The 18,135-nt window shown below is 43.6% G+C and overlaps 1 protein-coding gene across 2 annotated transcripts in view; it reads right to left on the reverse strand.

The window, feature by feature from the left end:
* The window catches only part of LOC138650946 (cathepsin D-like), a 150,432-nt gene that overhangs the window by 33,710 nt on the left and 98,587 nt on the right, over window positions 1–18,135 (reverse strand). Inside the window, exon 1 of one of the 2 annotated variants that reach the window (XM_069740834.1) lies at window positions 11,758–11,981. The exons of the other annotated variant lie outside the window; for it this stretch is intronic. Within the exon in view, the coding sequence (XP_069596935.1) occupies window positions 11,758–11,819 (62 nt within the window). The 5' untranslated portion in view covers window positions 11,820–11,981. Of the gene's footprint in view, window positions 1–11,757; window positions 11,982–18,135 lie in introns of those variants that run through there. 2 annotated transcript variants of the gene reach the window in all.

Below are 18,135 nucleotides of genomic sequence, written 5' to 3' on the forward strand. Positions count from 1 at the left end.
ATATATATATATATATATATATATATATATATATATACTGTATATATAAAACAAATACCGTAAAATATATATTTATATATTTTTTTATGACAAAGCAGCAATTCTGGCATTTCAACTCTGTCTTTCTTTACAGCCTTATTAGTGCAAGATAGATAATTTTATATTTTGACAGATTTTATTTTTTCAGGAGCGGCAATACCTATTTCATTTTCTCAGAATGGGAAATGGTGTTAAAGGGTTTTAATCCCCCCCCCAAAAAAAAAGATCACTGAGGATCCGATAGTGGGGACGGCTAACTATCCCGATATTGGGACTTTGGAACCACGAAAATCAGATGAAGCCGAGGTGCATGTGCTCGGCCTCCGCTCCATTCTTCATCTATGGGAATGACGGAAAGAACTGTACTCAGCAGTTCCATAGAAAATGAATGGGACGAAGGCCATCCAGAGGGGGCGCTGTAGGACCCCATTTTCGGGATTCCAACGCTCAAATCTTGGAATCACAGTAGGTCCTCGAAGTTGGATCCCGAAGGATCAGCAAGTTTTCTCCTATAGATAGAGGATAACTTGTTCTTTGATAATGACCCTTTAAAATTTCTATGTAAAAAAGTGAACATATTGATGGCTCTCCCATAGGTGCAGGACTTCTAACAAGGCAGAGCTCTGATCATACACTAAAGGTACCGTCACATTAAGGCTACTTTCACACTAGCGTTTTCTGAAATCCGTCACAATGCGTCGTTTTGCAGAAAAAACGCATCCTGCAAAAGTGCTTGCAGGATGCGTTTTTTCCCCATAGACTTGTATTGACGACGCCTTTGCGACGGATTGCCACACGTCGCATCCGTCGAGCGACGGATGCGTCGTGCTTTGGCGGACCGTCGGGAGCAAAAAAACGCTACATGTAACGTTTTTTGCTCCTGATGGACTGCTTTTTCCGACCGCGCATGCGCGGCCGGAACTCCGGCATGCGCGTCCGGAACTCCGCCCCCACCTCCCCGCACCTTACAATGGAGCAGCGGATGCGCCGGAAAAATGCTTCCGCTGCACCCATTGTGCAATGCAGCAAACGCTAGCGTCGGAATCTCTCCCCGACGCATTGCGACGGGGAGATTCCGACGCTAGTGTGAAAGAAGCAACAACGATGTCGATCGCTGCAGCGTCGCTGTGTGGTCTCTGGAGAGCTGTCACACAGACAGCTCTCCAGCGACCAACGATGCCAAAGTCCCCGGGTAACCAGGGTAAACATCAGGTTACTAAGCGCAGGGCCGCGCTTAGTAACCCGATGTTTACCCTGGTTACCATTGTAAATGTAAAAAACATTTACAATGGTAACCAGGGTAAACATCGGGTTACTAAGCGCGGCCCTGCGCTTAGTTACCCGATGTTTACCCTGGTTACCAGTGAAGACATCGCTGGATCGGTGTCACACACGCCGATTCAGCGATGTCAGCAGGAGATCCAGCGACAAAATAAAGTTCTGGACTTTCTGCAGCGACCAACGATCTCCCAGCAGGGGCCTGATCGTTGGTCGCTGTCACGCATAACGATTTTGTTAACGATATCGTTGCTACGTCACAAAAAACAACAATATCGTTAACGATATCGTTATGTGTGACGGTACCTTAAAGCTGCTGTACGCTGACCTTCACACCGGCCATTATTATGTCATTGTACATAGCTGCAAGTCGGAACAAATTTACGCAGATTACCCACCATGCGATAACTGATAAGAGAACAAAGAGTTAACAAAGTCCTGAGATATCAATCTGAACAGCTGGGCAGGGGTGTGAGAAGGGAGAACGGGTAAAAAAAATGTTTAAAGATTATGGACATCTTCGCACAGAACATTTTTCATCATTTAATTCTTAAAGGCAATGCTAAGCCTTTCATGACATCCGCCGTATATGTACGGCGCATATCGAGAGCGAGTGTACGGAGCGGGCCCGCCCCATACAGAGCAGGTGATGACTGCGTACTACAGCCAGGACCTGCCCCTAACAATTGAGGGTAGACTGGTGCTCAGCCCGCGATTGTTAACCTGTTAAATGCCGTTGTCAATCTCTGATAGCGGCATTTAACACGTGCCAACGCGTGGGCATTTTAACTCCGCCCATCGGTGTGCCCATGTCATGGTCGCGGGTCACCGATGGGTGGTCCTTAGAGCCAAGGGTCAGCTGATGACCCCACGTGCTTGTCATTGCGGAGCCGTGGCCGGGCTTCAAAGGAGACTGTGATTTCTGCTATATACAGCGATTCTGTGACATCACTGTCGGGCGATCGCATATTCAAGCCCAACAAGAACAGTAGAAAAAAAAGGTTTAAAAAATCTGAAAAAAATAAAAAATAAAAAAAAACACTAAAAGTTCAAATCTCCCTCTCTTTCACCCCTATTGAAAATAAAGATATTAAAAAAATAAAAAATACACACATATGTGGTATCAGTGCAATCTATCAAAATATAAAAACAATTAACCCGATCATGAAAAGAAAAAATTCAAGAACGCCAAAATTATCTTTTTTTTTTGGTCGCCGCAATTTCCCCAAAAATGCTGTAACAAGCAATCAAAAAGTCACATCTATCCCAAAATGGTACTAATAAAAATGTCGTCTCGTCCTGCAAAAAAATAAGCAATCACACAGCTCCATCGGTCAAAAAATAAAAATGTTCCGGGTCTCGGAAAATGGCGACACAAGTCCAAACATTTTTTTTTGCAAATTTCACCACTAAAATAATAAAAAAAACTGGACATGTTTGGTATCAACATGATGGTACGGATGAGGACAATTCTATTGCATGGTTATTGATATCACAAAGTGTACACTGTAAAAACAATTCCGCCCAAAAATGTCAGAATTGTGTTTTTTTTCACAATTTCACCGCACTTGAATTTTTTCCCTATTTTCGAGTACACTATGTGGTAAAATGAATGTTATCATTCAAAAGTACATCTCGTCCCGCAGAAAACAAGCCCTCATACGTCTATGTGGATAGAAATATAGCAGTTATGGCTCTGGGAAGAAGGGGAGGAAAAATGGAAAATGGCTGCGGGGTGAAGGGTTAAGCAACTTTCTAAATCATGTTTAATTAAAATCTTTTTTATCATTTTGCTGCTGTAGAGACTGACAGCTCTTTATCTACTGATCTGCAAAAAAATGCTTCAAATCCATCAGAGCTCTTGGTTCTCTCTGCTCCTCTCTCTGTGTCACATATAGCATTAGGGAGAGGGTTGGGTACAGATTTCTGCAGTATGGAGAAAGTATCTACAGTTTTAGGCCGGCTTCACACTCAGCGTATGAAAATACGGTCCGTATATTACGGCCGTAATACGCTGAAATGTCCTGAAAATAGTGGTCCGTAGCTCCTCCGTAGGCAGGGTGTGTCAGCGTTTTTTGCGCATGGCATCCTCCGTATGTAATCCGTATGGCATCCGTACTGCGTGGTTTTCTCGCAGGCTTGCAAAACCGACATACCGCTATAGAAATGATCCATGTGTCCCAAAAAGAAAAAAAAATATATATATACTGTCTATATATATATATATATATGTCAGTGAGACACATATATGTATATATATTAATATTTATTCCAGTGCTATACAGCTTGAAAGCCGGTAATTCAATTACCGGCTTTTTCCTTCTCCTTCCTAAAACCCGACATGATTTGAGACATGGTTTACATACAGTAAACCATGTCTTCTCTCCATTTTTTTTGCAGATTCCATACTACTAATGTCAGTAGTGTGTATCTGCAAAATTTGTTTTATTTAACCCCTTACTACAATTGGATTAATAATGGATAGGTGTCATAATTGACGCCTCTCCATTATTAATTAGGCTTAATGTCACCTTACAATAGCAAGGTGGCATTAACCCCTCATTACCCCATATCCCACCGCTACACGGGAATGGGAAGAGAGTGGCCAAGTGCCAGAATAGGCGCATCTTCCAGATGTGCCTTTTCTGGGGTGGCTGGGGGCAGATGTTTGTAGCCAGGGGGGGACCAATAACCGTGGACCCTCTCCAGGCTATTAATATCTGCCCTCAGTCACTGGCTTTACTACTCTGGCGGAGAAAATTGCGCGGGAGTCCACGCCAATTTTTTCCGCCATTTAACCCTTTATTTTAAGAGTTAGAACGGCCAAATTTTGCAGATACACTCTACTGACATTAGTAGTGTGGAATCTGCAAAAAAAATGGAGAGAAGACATGGTTTAGTGTATGTAAACCATGTTTCAAATCATGTCGGGTTTTAGGAAGGAGAAAGAAAAAGTCGGTAATTGAATTACCGGCTTTCAAGCTGTATAGTGCTGGAAAAAATATTAATATATATACATATATGTGTCTAATGACATATATATATATATATATACCTATTCTATGTGTACACATTTATTCTACCTATTCTACTGTAAGCTGTCAGTGTGATTTTACTGTACACCGCACTGAATTACCGGCTTTTCTCTCTAACAGCTAATATAGGCTGGATGTGAGCTCTGTGTCTCTCCCAGTAATATAGGCTGGATGTGAGCTCTGTGTGTCTCTCCAAGTAATATAGGCTGGATGTGAGCTCTGTGTGTCTCCCAGTAATATAGGCTGGATGTGAGCTCTGTGTGTCTCTCCCAGTAATATAGGCTGGATGTGAACTCTGTGTGTCTCCCAGTAATATAGGCTGGATGTGAGATCTGTGTCTGTCTCCCAGTAATATAGGCTGGATTCGAGCTCTGTGTGTCTCCCAGTAATATAGGCTGGATGTGAGCTCTGTGTGTCTCCCAGTAATATAGGCTGGATGTGAGCTCTGTGTGTCTCTCCCAGTAATATAGGCTGGGTGTGAGCTCTGTGTCTCTCCCAGTAATATAGGCTGGATGTGAGCTCTGTGTGTCTCCCAGTAATATAGGCTGGATGTGAGCTCTGTGTGTCTCTCCCAGTAATATAGGCTGGATGTGAACTCTGTGTGTCTCCCAGTAATATAGGCTGGATGTAAGCTATGTGTGTCTCTCCCAGTAATATAGGCTGGATGTGAGTTTTATGATTCTCTCCCTGTTGTTTAGGCTGGGTCTCTCCCTGAAATGGAGGCTGCATGTGACGTCTGAGTGTCGTTTACAGTAAAAAAAATCTGCAAAAAAAATGGAGAGAAGACATGGTTTACTGTATGTAAACCATGTCTCAAATCATGTCGGGTTTTAGGAAGGAGAAAGAAAAAGCCGGTAATTGAATTACCGGCTTTCAAGCTGTATAGCGCTGGAATAAATATTAATATATATACATATATGTGTCTCACTGACATATATATATATATACCCCTATTCTATGTGTACACATTTATTCTACCTATTGGACTGGAAGCTGTCAGTGTGATTTTACTGTACACCGCACTGAATTACCGGCTTTTCTCTCTAACAGCGCTGCGTATTTCTCGCAAGTCACACTGCTTGTCCGTGTGAAATCCGTATTTTTCACGCTTCCATAGACTTTCATTGGCGTATTTCTTGCGCGGTACGGTGACAAACGCAGCATGCTGCGATTTTGTACGGCCGTAGAAAGCCGTATAATACTGATCAGTAAAATACGGCAGATAGGAGCAGGGGCATAGAGAATAATTATGCCGTATTTTTTGCGAGTTTTACGGACGTAGCTTCTGCGCTCTTACGTCCGTAAAACTCGCAAGTGTGAAGCCGGCCTTAGAGGGGGCAGAAAATGGCTATAGAAAAAGAGGAAAACGTGAAGAAAAAGTAGGTGCTGGATAACAGCTGTGAGCTAAAAAACACAGCACCACACTGAATACAAATAAAGCTCACATCCAGCTTATATTACTGGAAGACAGGAGAGCTCACACTCAGCCCATATTACTGGGAGACACACAAAAGCTCACATCCAGCATATATTACTGGGAGAGACACACAAAAGGTCACATCCAGCCTATATTACTGGGAGAGACACAGAGCTCACATCCAGCCTATTTTACTGGGGAAAACACACAAAACTCACAACCAGCCTATATTACTGGGAGACACACAAAAGGTCACATCCAGCCTATATTACTGGGAGAGACACACAGAGCTCACATCCAGCCTATATTACTAGGAGAGACACACAAAACTCACATCCAGCCTATATTACTGGGAGACACACAGAGCTCGAATCCAGCCTATATTACTGGGAGACAGACACAGGTCACATCCAGCCTATATTACTGGGAGACACACACAGGTCACATCCAGCCTATATTACTGGGAGAGACACACAGAGCTCACATCCAGCCTATATTACTGGGAGACACACCGAGCTCACATCCAGCCTATATTACTGGGAGAGACAGACAGAGCTCACATCCAGCCTATATTACTGGAAGAGACACACAAAAGGTCACATCCACTCTATATTACTGGGAGAGACACAGAGATCACATCCAGCCTACATTACTCGGAAAAACACACAAAACTCACAACCAGCCTACATTACTAGGAACACACAAAGATCACATCCAGCCTATATTACTGTAAACGACACTCAGACGTCACATGCAGCCTCCATTTCAGGGAGAGACCCAGCCTAAACAACAGGGAGAGAATCATAAAACTCACATCCAGCCTATATTACTGGGAGAGACACACATAGCTTACATCCAGCCTATATTACTGGGAGACACACAGAGTTCACATCCAGCCTATATTACTGGGAGAGACACACAGAGCTCACATCCAGCCTATATTACTGGGAGACACACAGAGCTCACATCCAGCCTATATTACTGGGAGAGACACACAGAGCTCACATCCAGCCTATATTACTGGGAGAGACACAGAGCTCACACCCAGCCTATATTACTGGGAGAGACACACAGAGCTCACATCCAGCCTATATTACTGGGAGACACACAGAGCTCACATCCAGCCTATATTACTGGGAGACACACAGAGCTCGAATCCAGCCTATATTACTGGGAGACAGACACAGATCTCACATCCAGCCTATATTACTGGGAGACACACAGAGTTCACATCCAGCCTATATTACTGGGAGAGACACACAGAGCTCACATCCAGCCTATATTACTGGGAGACACACAGAGCTCACATCCAGCCTATATTACTTGGAGAGACACACAGAGCTCACATCCAGCCTATATTACTGGGAGAGACACAGAGCTCACATCCAGCCTATATTACTGGGAGAGACACACAGAGCTCACATCCAGCCTATATTACTGGGAGAGACACACAGAGCTCACATCCAGCCTATAATACTTGGAGACACACAGAGCTCACATCCAGCCTATATTACTAGGAGAGACACACAAAACTCACATCCAGCCTATATTACTGGGAGAGACACACAGAGCTCACATCCAGCCTATATTACTGGGAGACACACAGAGCTCACATCCAGCCTATATTACTGGGAGACAGACACAGGTCACATCCAGCCTATATTACTGGGAGACACACACAGGTCACATCCAGCCTATATTACTGGGAGAGACACACAGAGCTCACATCCAGCCTATATTACTGGGAGACACACAGAGCTCACATCCAGCCTATATTACTGGGAGAGACAGACAGAGCTCACATCCAGCCTATATTACTGGAAGAGACACAGAGATCACATCCAGCCTACATTACTCGGAAAAACACACAAAACTCACAACCAGCCTACATTACTAGGAACACACAAAGATCACATCCAGCCTATATTACTGTAAACGACACTCAGACGTCACATGCAGCCTCCATTTCAGGGAGAGACCCAGCCTAAACAACAGGGAGAGAATCATAAAACTCACATCCAGCCTATATTACTGGGAGAGACACACATAGCTTACATCCAGCCTATATTACTGGGAGACACACAGAGTTCACATCCAGCCTATATTACTGGGAGAGACACACAGAGCTCACATCCAGCCTATATTACTGGGAGACACACAGAGCTCACATCCAGCCTATATTACTGGGAGAGACACACAGAGCTCACATCCAGCCTATATTACTGGGAGAGACACAGAGCTCACACCCAGCCTATATTACTGGGAGAGACACACAGAGCTCACATCCAGCCTATATTACTGGGAGACACACAGAGCTCACATCCAGCCTATATTACTGGGAGAGACACACAGAGCTCACATCCAGCCTATAATACTTGGAGACACACAGAGCTCACATCCAGCCTATATTACTAGGAGAGACACACAAAACTCACATCCAGCCTATATTACTGGGAGAGACACACAGAGCTCACATCCAGCCTATATTACTGGGAGACACACAGAGCTCACATCCAGCCTATATTACTGGGAGACAGACACAGGTCACATCCAGCCTATATTACTGGGAGACACACACAGGTCACATCCAGCCTATATTACTGGGAGAGACACACAGAGCTCACATCGAGCCTATATTACTGGGAGAGACACACGGAGCTCACACCCAGCCTATATTACTGGAAGAGACACACAGACCTCACATCCATCCTATATTACTGGGAGACACACAGAGCTCACATCCATCCTATATTACTGGGAGACACACAGAGCTCACATCCATCCTATATTACTGGGAGACACACAGAGCTCACATCCAGCCTATATTACTGGGAGAGACACACAGAGCTCACATCCATCCTATATTACTGGGAGACACACAGAGCTCACATCCAGCTTATATTACTGGGAGAGACACACAGAACTCACATCCAGCCTATATTACTGGGAGAGACACACAGAGCTCACATCCAGCCTATATTACTGGGAGACACACACAGCTCACATCCAGCCTGTATTACTGGGAGAGACACACAGAGCTCACATCCAGCCTATATTACTGGGAGACACACAGAGCTCACATCCAGCCTATATTACTGGGAGAGACACAGAGCTCACCTCCAGCCTATATTACAGGGAGAGACACACGGAGCTCACATCCAGCCTATATTACTGGGAGACACACAGAGCTCACATCCAGCCAACATTACTGGGAGACACAGAGCTCACATCCAGCCTATATTACTGGGGGAGACACACAGAGCTCACATCCAGCCTATATTACTGGGAGAGACACACGGAGCTCACATCCAGCCTATATTACTGGAAGAGACACACAGACCTCACATCCATCCTATATTACTGGGAGACACACAGATCTCACATCCATCCTATATTACTGGGAGACACACAGATCTCACATCCATCCTATATTACTGGGAGACACACACAGCTCACATCCAGCCTATATTACTGGGAGAGACACACAGAGCTCACATCCATCCTATATTACTGGGAGACACACAGAGCTCACATCCAGCCTATATTACTGGGAGAGACACACAGAGCTCACATCCAGCCTATATTACTGGGAGACACACACAGCTCACATCCAGCCTATATTACTGGGAGACACACAGAGCTCAGATCCAGAATATATTACTGGGAGAGACACACAGAGCTCACATCCAGCCTATATTACTGGGAGACACACAGAGCTCACATCCAGCCTATATTACTGGGAGACACACACAGCTCACATCCAGCCTATATTACTGGGAGAGACACAGATCTCACATCCAGCCTATATTACTGGGAGACACACAGAGCTCACATCCAGCCTATATTACTGGGAGAGACACACAGAGCTCACATCCAGCCTATATTACTGGGAGACACACAGAGCTCACATCCAGCCTATATTACTGGAAGACACACAGAGCTCACATCCAGCCTATATTACTGGGAGAGACACACAAAGCTCACATCCAGCCTATATTACTGGGAGAGACACACAGAGCCCACATCCAGCCTATATTACTGGGAGAGACACTCAGACCTCACATCCAGCCTATATTACTGGGAGAGAGACACCTACAAGAAAAATCTGAATCTTGGCTTAGACTGCAAGCTGCATATCAGCAGGTCTGAAAATGGAGGATATGGGGCTATAATGAACATCCATGTCTCCAATCTGTTCATGGAAAATGAAAAAAAAAGTGGAATATATTATAACCTAGAAACAGTGATAGATTAGTCACTTTATGGCGGCCCATGTAGTGTCTATGAGTCCATAGTACAGAAGAGTGGAGACGAGAGTGTGCATGAACCTTAAAAAGTGATGCAAGAAGTATTGCGCCAATATCATCAATTTATTTGATCTCATAGAAAAGCGAATTATAATGTAGGGAAAACGTGTGAGCGATAGACCTTGTAGTAGGTTTCCGGACATCTAGCTGTTTTGTCCACTGCTCAGTTTGCTACTGGGTGAGTATACCCTCCAGCCATACAGATGTAGTGATGACTCCTTCCTTCGGCAGTTGTAATGGGTCTGTGGTCTGTATACACAGGAGTTCCTTATAGCTCTGTGCACGGTCTCTTAATTTTGTGACCAATTTCATAGCGCAGTGTTCAGTGCTGCAGCACCCCTGTATCAGGCCCTGTATGGTGCCAAGCATAACTATAGTGGGTGTAAAGGTTGTGCTCACACCCGGTAGCCTAAGGAGTTGCAAAAGGTTCCATTGACCCATGAAAAGACATGTTATGATTGGGGACCCTTTCCGAAATTTTGCATTGGACCCCATGAGCTTCAACTTATCCAATTGTACCATGATGTTCCTCCTGAAAGTTGGCAGTCAAAAACTCTCAGGGTAAAACATATATAGGCGACTACCGAATATCTGCCATAAAAGGGGCATCACAAAAAGGGACCAACACTCAGGGGCAAAAAGTTGGGACACACCAAAGAAAAGCAATGCAAAAGGCAAAAGGCAAAAACAATCTAAGGGCAAATTCAGATGTCCTTGTATTGGGTCTCCGGACTGGTGTTGACCTCCTCATAGACATACACGAGGCTGATAAGTTCAGGTCAGGAGACCCATGGAAGTCCATCCATGGATAGAGTTTGATGGACATCTAGAGGTTACAGGAGACCCATGGAAGTCCATCCATGGATAGAGTTTGATGGACGTCTAGAGGTTACAGGAGACCCATGGAAGTCCATCCATGGATAGAGTTTGATGGACATCTTAGAGGTTACAGGAGACCCATGGAAGTCCATCCATGGATAGAGTTTGATGGACGTATAGAGGTTATAGGAGACCCATGGAAGTCCATCCATGGATAGAGTTTGATGGACGTCTTAGAGGTTACAGGAGACCCATGGAAGTCCATCCATGCATAGAGTTTGATGGATGTCTAGAGGTTACAGGAGATCCATGGAAGTCCATCCATGGATAAAGTTTGATGGACGTCTAGAGGTTACAGGAGATCCATGGAAGTCCATCCATGTATAGAGTTTGATGGACGTCTAGAGGTTACAGGAGACCCATGGAAGTCCATCCATGGATAGAGTTTGATGGACGTCTAGAGGTTACAGGAGACCCATGGAAGTCCATCCATGAATAGAGTTTGATGGACGTCTTAGAGGTTACAGGAGACCCATGGAAGTCCATCCATGGATAGAGTTTGATGGACGTATAGAGGTTACAGGAGACCCATGGAAGTCCATCCATGGATAGAGTTTGATGGACGTCTAGAGGTTACAGGAGATCCATGGAAGTCCATCCATGGATAGAGTTTGATGGACGTCTAGAGGTTACAGGAGACCCATGGAAGTCCATCCATGGATAGAGTTTGAAGGACGTCTAGAGGTTACCCGATTAGCCATATCTTATAGATTTTTACTCTTTGGTTAAGTGGTTTCACCAATGATGGGGTAAAGGCAAGTATCGCACTGAGCTCGGCAATATTCATAGTTTCTGGACTTACCGAATCAGAGCCTTTGTGCTCCACGAGAAAAGGAAAAGCAGAAAAAGTCTCTGAATCTTCATTGTGCTTCTCGCGGAGCCTCCGGTCAGAGCAGTCGCTGAAGAGCTCACTTTGCTCCTCTTCTAGGATCACTTCCTCTGTGGTTTGTACACTCAAAATTTTGACATTTGTGGTCGAGAGCTTGCTCAGTTTTTCTGCATACCAGTGAGCAGTCAGACTAAAACGCGCCTCTCTGGGCGTCACACAAATGGTCCTCGAATTTGTCACTCCCGGCATTTGGATGATAATTGTCTAACAAGTGCACATGACTAATCACGAGATGAAGCTGCTGACGGTCAACGAGCTCAACGGTGGAAGGGAAGCCGCTCGTTTCCAATTAACCCTTCAACACGATTATAGCTGCCAGATTTAGGGAGTTTTTTTGCAAAAATCTTTTATGAACTTTTTTTTTTATTATTATATTCTGCGATTAAAAAATGCAGTCTGCAGTTTTTACATAAATTTTTTCAGGCCCTCCATAGAAGCCTATAGGGAAAAAAAAACACCAAGAAAAAAAATCCTGCACTGTTCAAAAGTGTCTAATTGTTCATTGGGCATGAGTTTTCATGTCATCCACTGTGCTTGAACTGTTAGGCCTAATTCGATTTTCACGAACGATTGTTATCCCTGTTTTTCACAAATAACACTTGTACCTGTGATAGACTATGGGGCCATTCACATGTCCGATTTTTTTTTCTCAGAGTGGTTGTTAGTCTTCGGAAAATATTGAATACGCGTCCGATTTTGACTTGATCACAATCAACAATGCAAGTCAACGGGTCTGTGAAAAAAATCGGATTGCGCTTGGCTGACATCCGAGTGCAGTCCAATTTTCACGGACCGTCAGAATGAAAAAGGTGAAGAATTTTTTTTCTTATTTCTCCACGAGAAAATTGGAAACACTCAGAACACACAATATTGATCTGATTTTCTCGCGCGCAAAAAAATCTGACATCTGAATGAGGCCACCACGATGAATACTTGGTGAGTTTTTGTTATGTTGTAAATTCAACTGCTTTGTTTTAAATCTTTCCTGTTACTTAACTGTCATGGGTGTGTCAGAGGCTGCAGACAGTCGCACTGCATCTGGCTGCAGAAGGTCTCTGCGGTTGGCTTTGCATACGCCGTCCTAATCCTTCTGACTCTTGGACCTAGTGGCAACCTCCCCCAGGCTCTAATTGACACACCTGGACCTGGGTGTTTATAGACTTCCTGCCAGCTTCTGGGAGTCGCCGGTAATATTTCCATTTCCTGTTGAGGCTTGGAACTATAGCAGTCGGCGTTCTTCCTCTTTGGTGTTTGGAGGTCTTCTGTGTTTTTCTCTGAGGGTACTCAAGATAAGTGTTCCCTTTGTTGCCTATCCCTGCTGTCTTTAGTTGTAGTAGGGATCGGCTAGTGTTAACCCCGTCCTTCCCTAAGCAGGGCTTATAGCCATGTTCAGGCAGGGATTAGGTTACTGCTCGGCGATAGGTGCAAAACCTATATAGAGACGTTTAGGGCAGACAGGGGGACGTTAGATCTGCCTAGATGTCTCCACTGCCCCCTTCCCTAGTGTTGCGCAGAGGGCATGAGATTTCTCTAAAACACATCCACTTTGCTAGAAATGTAAGACGCTGCACCTTTCGAAAATATGCGTTGTCAAAAACTCACTAAAAACTCATTGTGGGAACTGCACCTCTGAAGTCGGCAGAGGTGCTGTAGCTACACAATAGGACATTTTTAAATCAAAAACTAGTTGCTTCATTTTTTTTTCCAGATGAAGTAGAGCAATAACTTACTTGCCCTCGGTTCTGATTTTGCCAGGACGATCCCCTGGATTGAAGCATAAAAGCGGAATTATGCAAAACCATACCCAACAATATTCATTTTGGAAGCATTTTTACTATGAGTTCCTAGGCATATCTTAAAAGTCCTGAATTCGGCATTCTAAGCAATAAAAATATATAGATATAGGGCTCGATTCAATAATGCATTTGCGTCTTTTTTGTCACTTTTTGATTTGCACCTGATTCTTATTTTAAGTTGTGCAGTCTATTTTATAAGTGTATGCCCGTTTGTTTGTTTTATGCTCAGCGTTGGGGACAGGGACTGGGGTTTCCAGATATTTTTGGCTGATTCGATACTTTACTTTAGACCCTTCCCCCAGAAGGATTTAATGTACGCCTGAAGTTTTGGCCAACATTTTGTAACGTTTTAGCACAATGTGCGACTTTTTGTTAAAAGTTTCAAAAAATAACGAGAATTTTATATTTTGTACAAAGTTTATAAAATGCATGCGCCACTTTGACAGGGAAAAAAACTGTCAAAAAAAATCACAATACAAAAAATTATTTATAAACAAAAAAAAAACGCCAATGATGAATTTGAGTCATTCTCTTTAGTGCAGTAAATGGTCACTGTCTACTCGTAGAACACCAACAGGCCAACGCTTTATACACTGTGAGCACAATTAAACAGTGAATATTTTGACTATATCATAATTTTTTTGCAGATTTTCTACCTCTGCGCTGTATAAACTTGAATGCTGATTGGATGAAGCTGATCAGGTGATGTGTATTTGTGTAATGAGGAGAGTGAGGCCTAAAGATTCAAGACCCTTTATCAAGGTGTGCAGAATTATTAGGCAGCTTGTTTTCCTCAGGAAAAATGGGCCTAAAAAGGGATGGAAATGACTCTGAAAAGACAAAACCTTGTTGCACATCTTACAGAAGGAGGCAGCACTCCTGAAATTGCTAAGGTATTGGGGGGCAATCACAGAACCATAAAAAAGTTTTGTAGCAAAAAAATATGTTGAGACAGAAAGAACCACAGAGACAAGGCCAAGGTAAGGAAGGCCGAGACCTGACCACCACGGAACAAAACATGGAAGTGGAAACATCAAGACTGGTCCAAGAAATATCGATTGTCATGCCAGTGACTTGCACGGTTTGTAAGCACCGTCCTACTCCTTAGTGCACTGCTCTGCTCCTCCCAGTGTCAGACCATCTCGCTGAGCTGCCTCGTACAATACTTACAGCACTGCCACAGCCTCTGAATAGTCTCCAACCGGCTATGGAGAGGCACGGCCAGACTCTGCAGGAATTTGAAACCACTGTTTGCTGCAGAATTTTGCTTTTCTGATCTATCCCCTGCCAGCAGTGGATATATTAGGCAGCTCCTTCCTCCACATCTTGCCTGAGCTTACGTCCTAGCAACAGTTCATCACTACATCGCTGTCAAGGTGCATTATTGTTTTGACTCTCCTTTTGCCGATTTGATCATTTAGTCCATTCTCTCTGCTCCTGACCCCGGCTTCGATTTATGAACGTTTGCTACCCACCCTGTCCTCGAAGTGTCTGACAACAGCTCTGTATTCACCCTCTGTGCTTCATATTTGTGCCTTTGACTACCCTAATGGCTAAGCCTATCCTCACTATCAGAGCACTAGTGAAAACCAGGTAGTCACTTAGTTACACCCCTCCAGGGTAAGCCCGGTCAGTAGCGCAGTGGGTCCACACCCACATACATCACACTGATGAGATGAGAGAGCCTCTTGATGGATCAGATGGATGGGCCTGTGGCTGGATAAGTAATGGCAGAACCCTTCACTTCAGAAAGGAGGAGGTAGGGTACTGCTATGGGCTAGAAGTATTAAAGATGAGCTAGTTGGACCTTTTTGGGTTGAACATGGACTCAAATGCAAACTTCCAAACATACTGCCAGTTTTCAAAAGACACTTTCTTCAAGGAGTTCTCCAGGAAAAAAGTCTGCATCTTTCAAGAAAACTATGATTTCTATGCAGGACAATAATCCATCAGAGCATCGAAGTCTCAACTGCTCAGCTGTCAGTAAGGGACTTAAAGATGAAGCCATAATGACATGGCCCCTTTCTCACCAGACATAAACCCTAGTGAGAACTTGTGGGTCCTTCTTAAACAGGAAATTTACGTTGAAGGAAAACAGTCACCTCTCTGAACAGTGTCTGAGACTGTGGTTGAAGTTGTCAAGAAATGAAGAAACTGACAGACTCCAAGGTTGGAGCTTATGACTGGTATTGAGAAAAAGGTCGGCTATATTACTATATTGGCCACTGACATTTTTTTAAAGAAAATGTCAGAAATATTTTTGTGCATTTTGAGTCGTTTGTCTTTTATTCTCACTGTAACTGACCAGAATAAACAGTTGAGATGGGAAATTTAGGTTTTTCCTTAAGTTGCACAATAATTTTGTACAAATAGATATTAACATAGTAACATAGTAACATAGTTAGTAAGGCCGAAAAAAGACATTTGTCCATCCAGTTCAGCCTATATTCCATTATAATAAATACCCAGATCTACGTCCTTCTACAGAACCTAATAATTGTATGATACAATATTGTTCTGCTCCAGGAAGACATCCAGGACTCTCTTGAACCCCTCGACTGAGTTCGCCATCACCACCTCCTCAGGCAAGCAATTCCAGATTCTCACTGCCCTAACAGTAAAGAATCCTCTTCTATGTTGGTGGAAAAACCTTCTCTCCTCCAGACGCAAAGAATGCCCCCTTGTGCCCGTCACCTTCCTTGGTATAAACAGATCCTCAGCGAGATATTTGTATTGTCCCCTTATATACTTATACATGGTTATTAGATCGCCCCTCAGTCGTCTTTTTTCTAGACTAAATAATCCTAATTTCGCTAATCTATCTGGGTATTGTAGTTCTCCCATCCCCTTTATTAATTTTGTTGCCCTCCTTTGTACTCTCTCTAGTTCCATTATATCCTTCCTGAGCACCGGTGCCCAAAACTGGACACAGTACTCCATGTGCGGTCTAACTAGGGATTTGTACAGAGGCAGTATAATGCTCTCATCATGTGTATCCAGACCTCTTTTAATGCACCCCATGATCCTGTTTGCCTTGGCAGCTGCTGCATGGCACTGGCTGCTCCAGGTAAGTTTATCATTAACTAGGATCCCCACGTCCTTCTCCCTGTCAGATTTACCCAGTGGTTTCCCATTCAGTGTGTAATGGTGATATTGATTCCCTCTTCCCATGTGTATAACCTTACATTTATCATTGTTAAACCTCATCTGCCACCTTTCAGCCCAAGTTTCCAACTTATCCAGATCCATCTGTAGCAGAATACTATCTTCTCTTGTATTAACTGCTTTACATAGTTTTGTATCATCTGCAAATATCGATATTTTACTGTGTAAACCTTCTACCAGATCATTAATGAATATGTTGAAGAGAACAGGTCCCAATACTGACCCCTGCGGTACCCCACTGGTCACAGCAACCCAGTTAGAGACTATACCATTTATAACCACCCTCTGCTTTCTATCACTAAGCCAGTTACTAACCCATTTACACACATTTTCCCCCAGACCAAGCATTCTCATTTTGTGTACCAACCTCTTGTGCGGCACGGTATCAAACGCTTTGGAAAAATCGAGATATACCACGTCCAATGACTCACCGTGGTCCAGTCTATAGCTTACCTCTTCATAAAAACTGATTAGATTGGTTTGACAGGAGCGATTTCTCATAAACCCATGCTGATATGGAGTTAAACAGTTATTCTCATTGAGATAATCCAGAATAACATCCCTCAGAAACCCTTCAAATATTTTACCAACAATAGAGGTTAGACTTACTGGCCTATAATTTCCAGGTTCACTTTTAGAGCCCTTTCACAGAGAAAAAGTTGAACTATGGGGACCTCTACTTTTAACAACTTCACAGAAAAAAATCCCCAGTGTAAACTAGATAAAAAATACCTTTATTAATTAATTAAAACCTATAATAATAAGTGCACTTCACATAAACCATCACCATGACAACAACATAAAATAGAAAAGACCAGGATGATGCCTAGCCCTGTACTGCACTACCTGCACCCTACCTACCAGCGGAGGTTGGCACCCTAAAGACCTGCGCAATTGGCGCCCCCGCTCACCGTCGACTATCCCTTCTACCCCTATTGGGCCCTAATAGGACGGGATGAAAATACATACACAGTCATACAGAAGTACTATAATATGATGGAGAAACAGGGGGAGTCTATATTGCTACCTGCTCTTCCCCTACCTATCAGCGGAGGTTGGCACCCTATGATAGTACGTGGCGCCCCCGCTCAACGACGACTGTACACTAAACTGTCCCTTTTTAGATGTTTCGGGAGATAAACTACTGTATGTATAATAAAGTGCTGTAGTGCTTATAAACCATGTCTAAACACACTCCACAGGTTTAATAATAAAGTGCTGTAGTGCTTATAAACCATGTCTAAACACACTCCACAGGTTTAAATATACTTGTATGGATTCTCTTTATATATAACGTTCATTCATAAACCAGGTACTCCAGACAAAGTGA

This window comes from Ranitomeya imitator, chromosome 10 (genome assembly GCF_032444005.1).
Source record: "Ranitomeya imitator isolate aRanImi1 chromosome 10, aRanImi1.pri, whole genome shotgun sequence".
Taxonomy (NCBI): domain Eukaryota; kingdom Metazoa; phylum Chordata; class Amphibia; order Anura; family Dendrobatidae; genus Ranitomeya; species Ranitomeya imitator.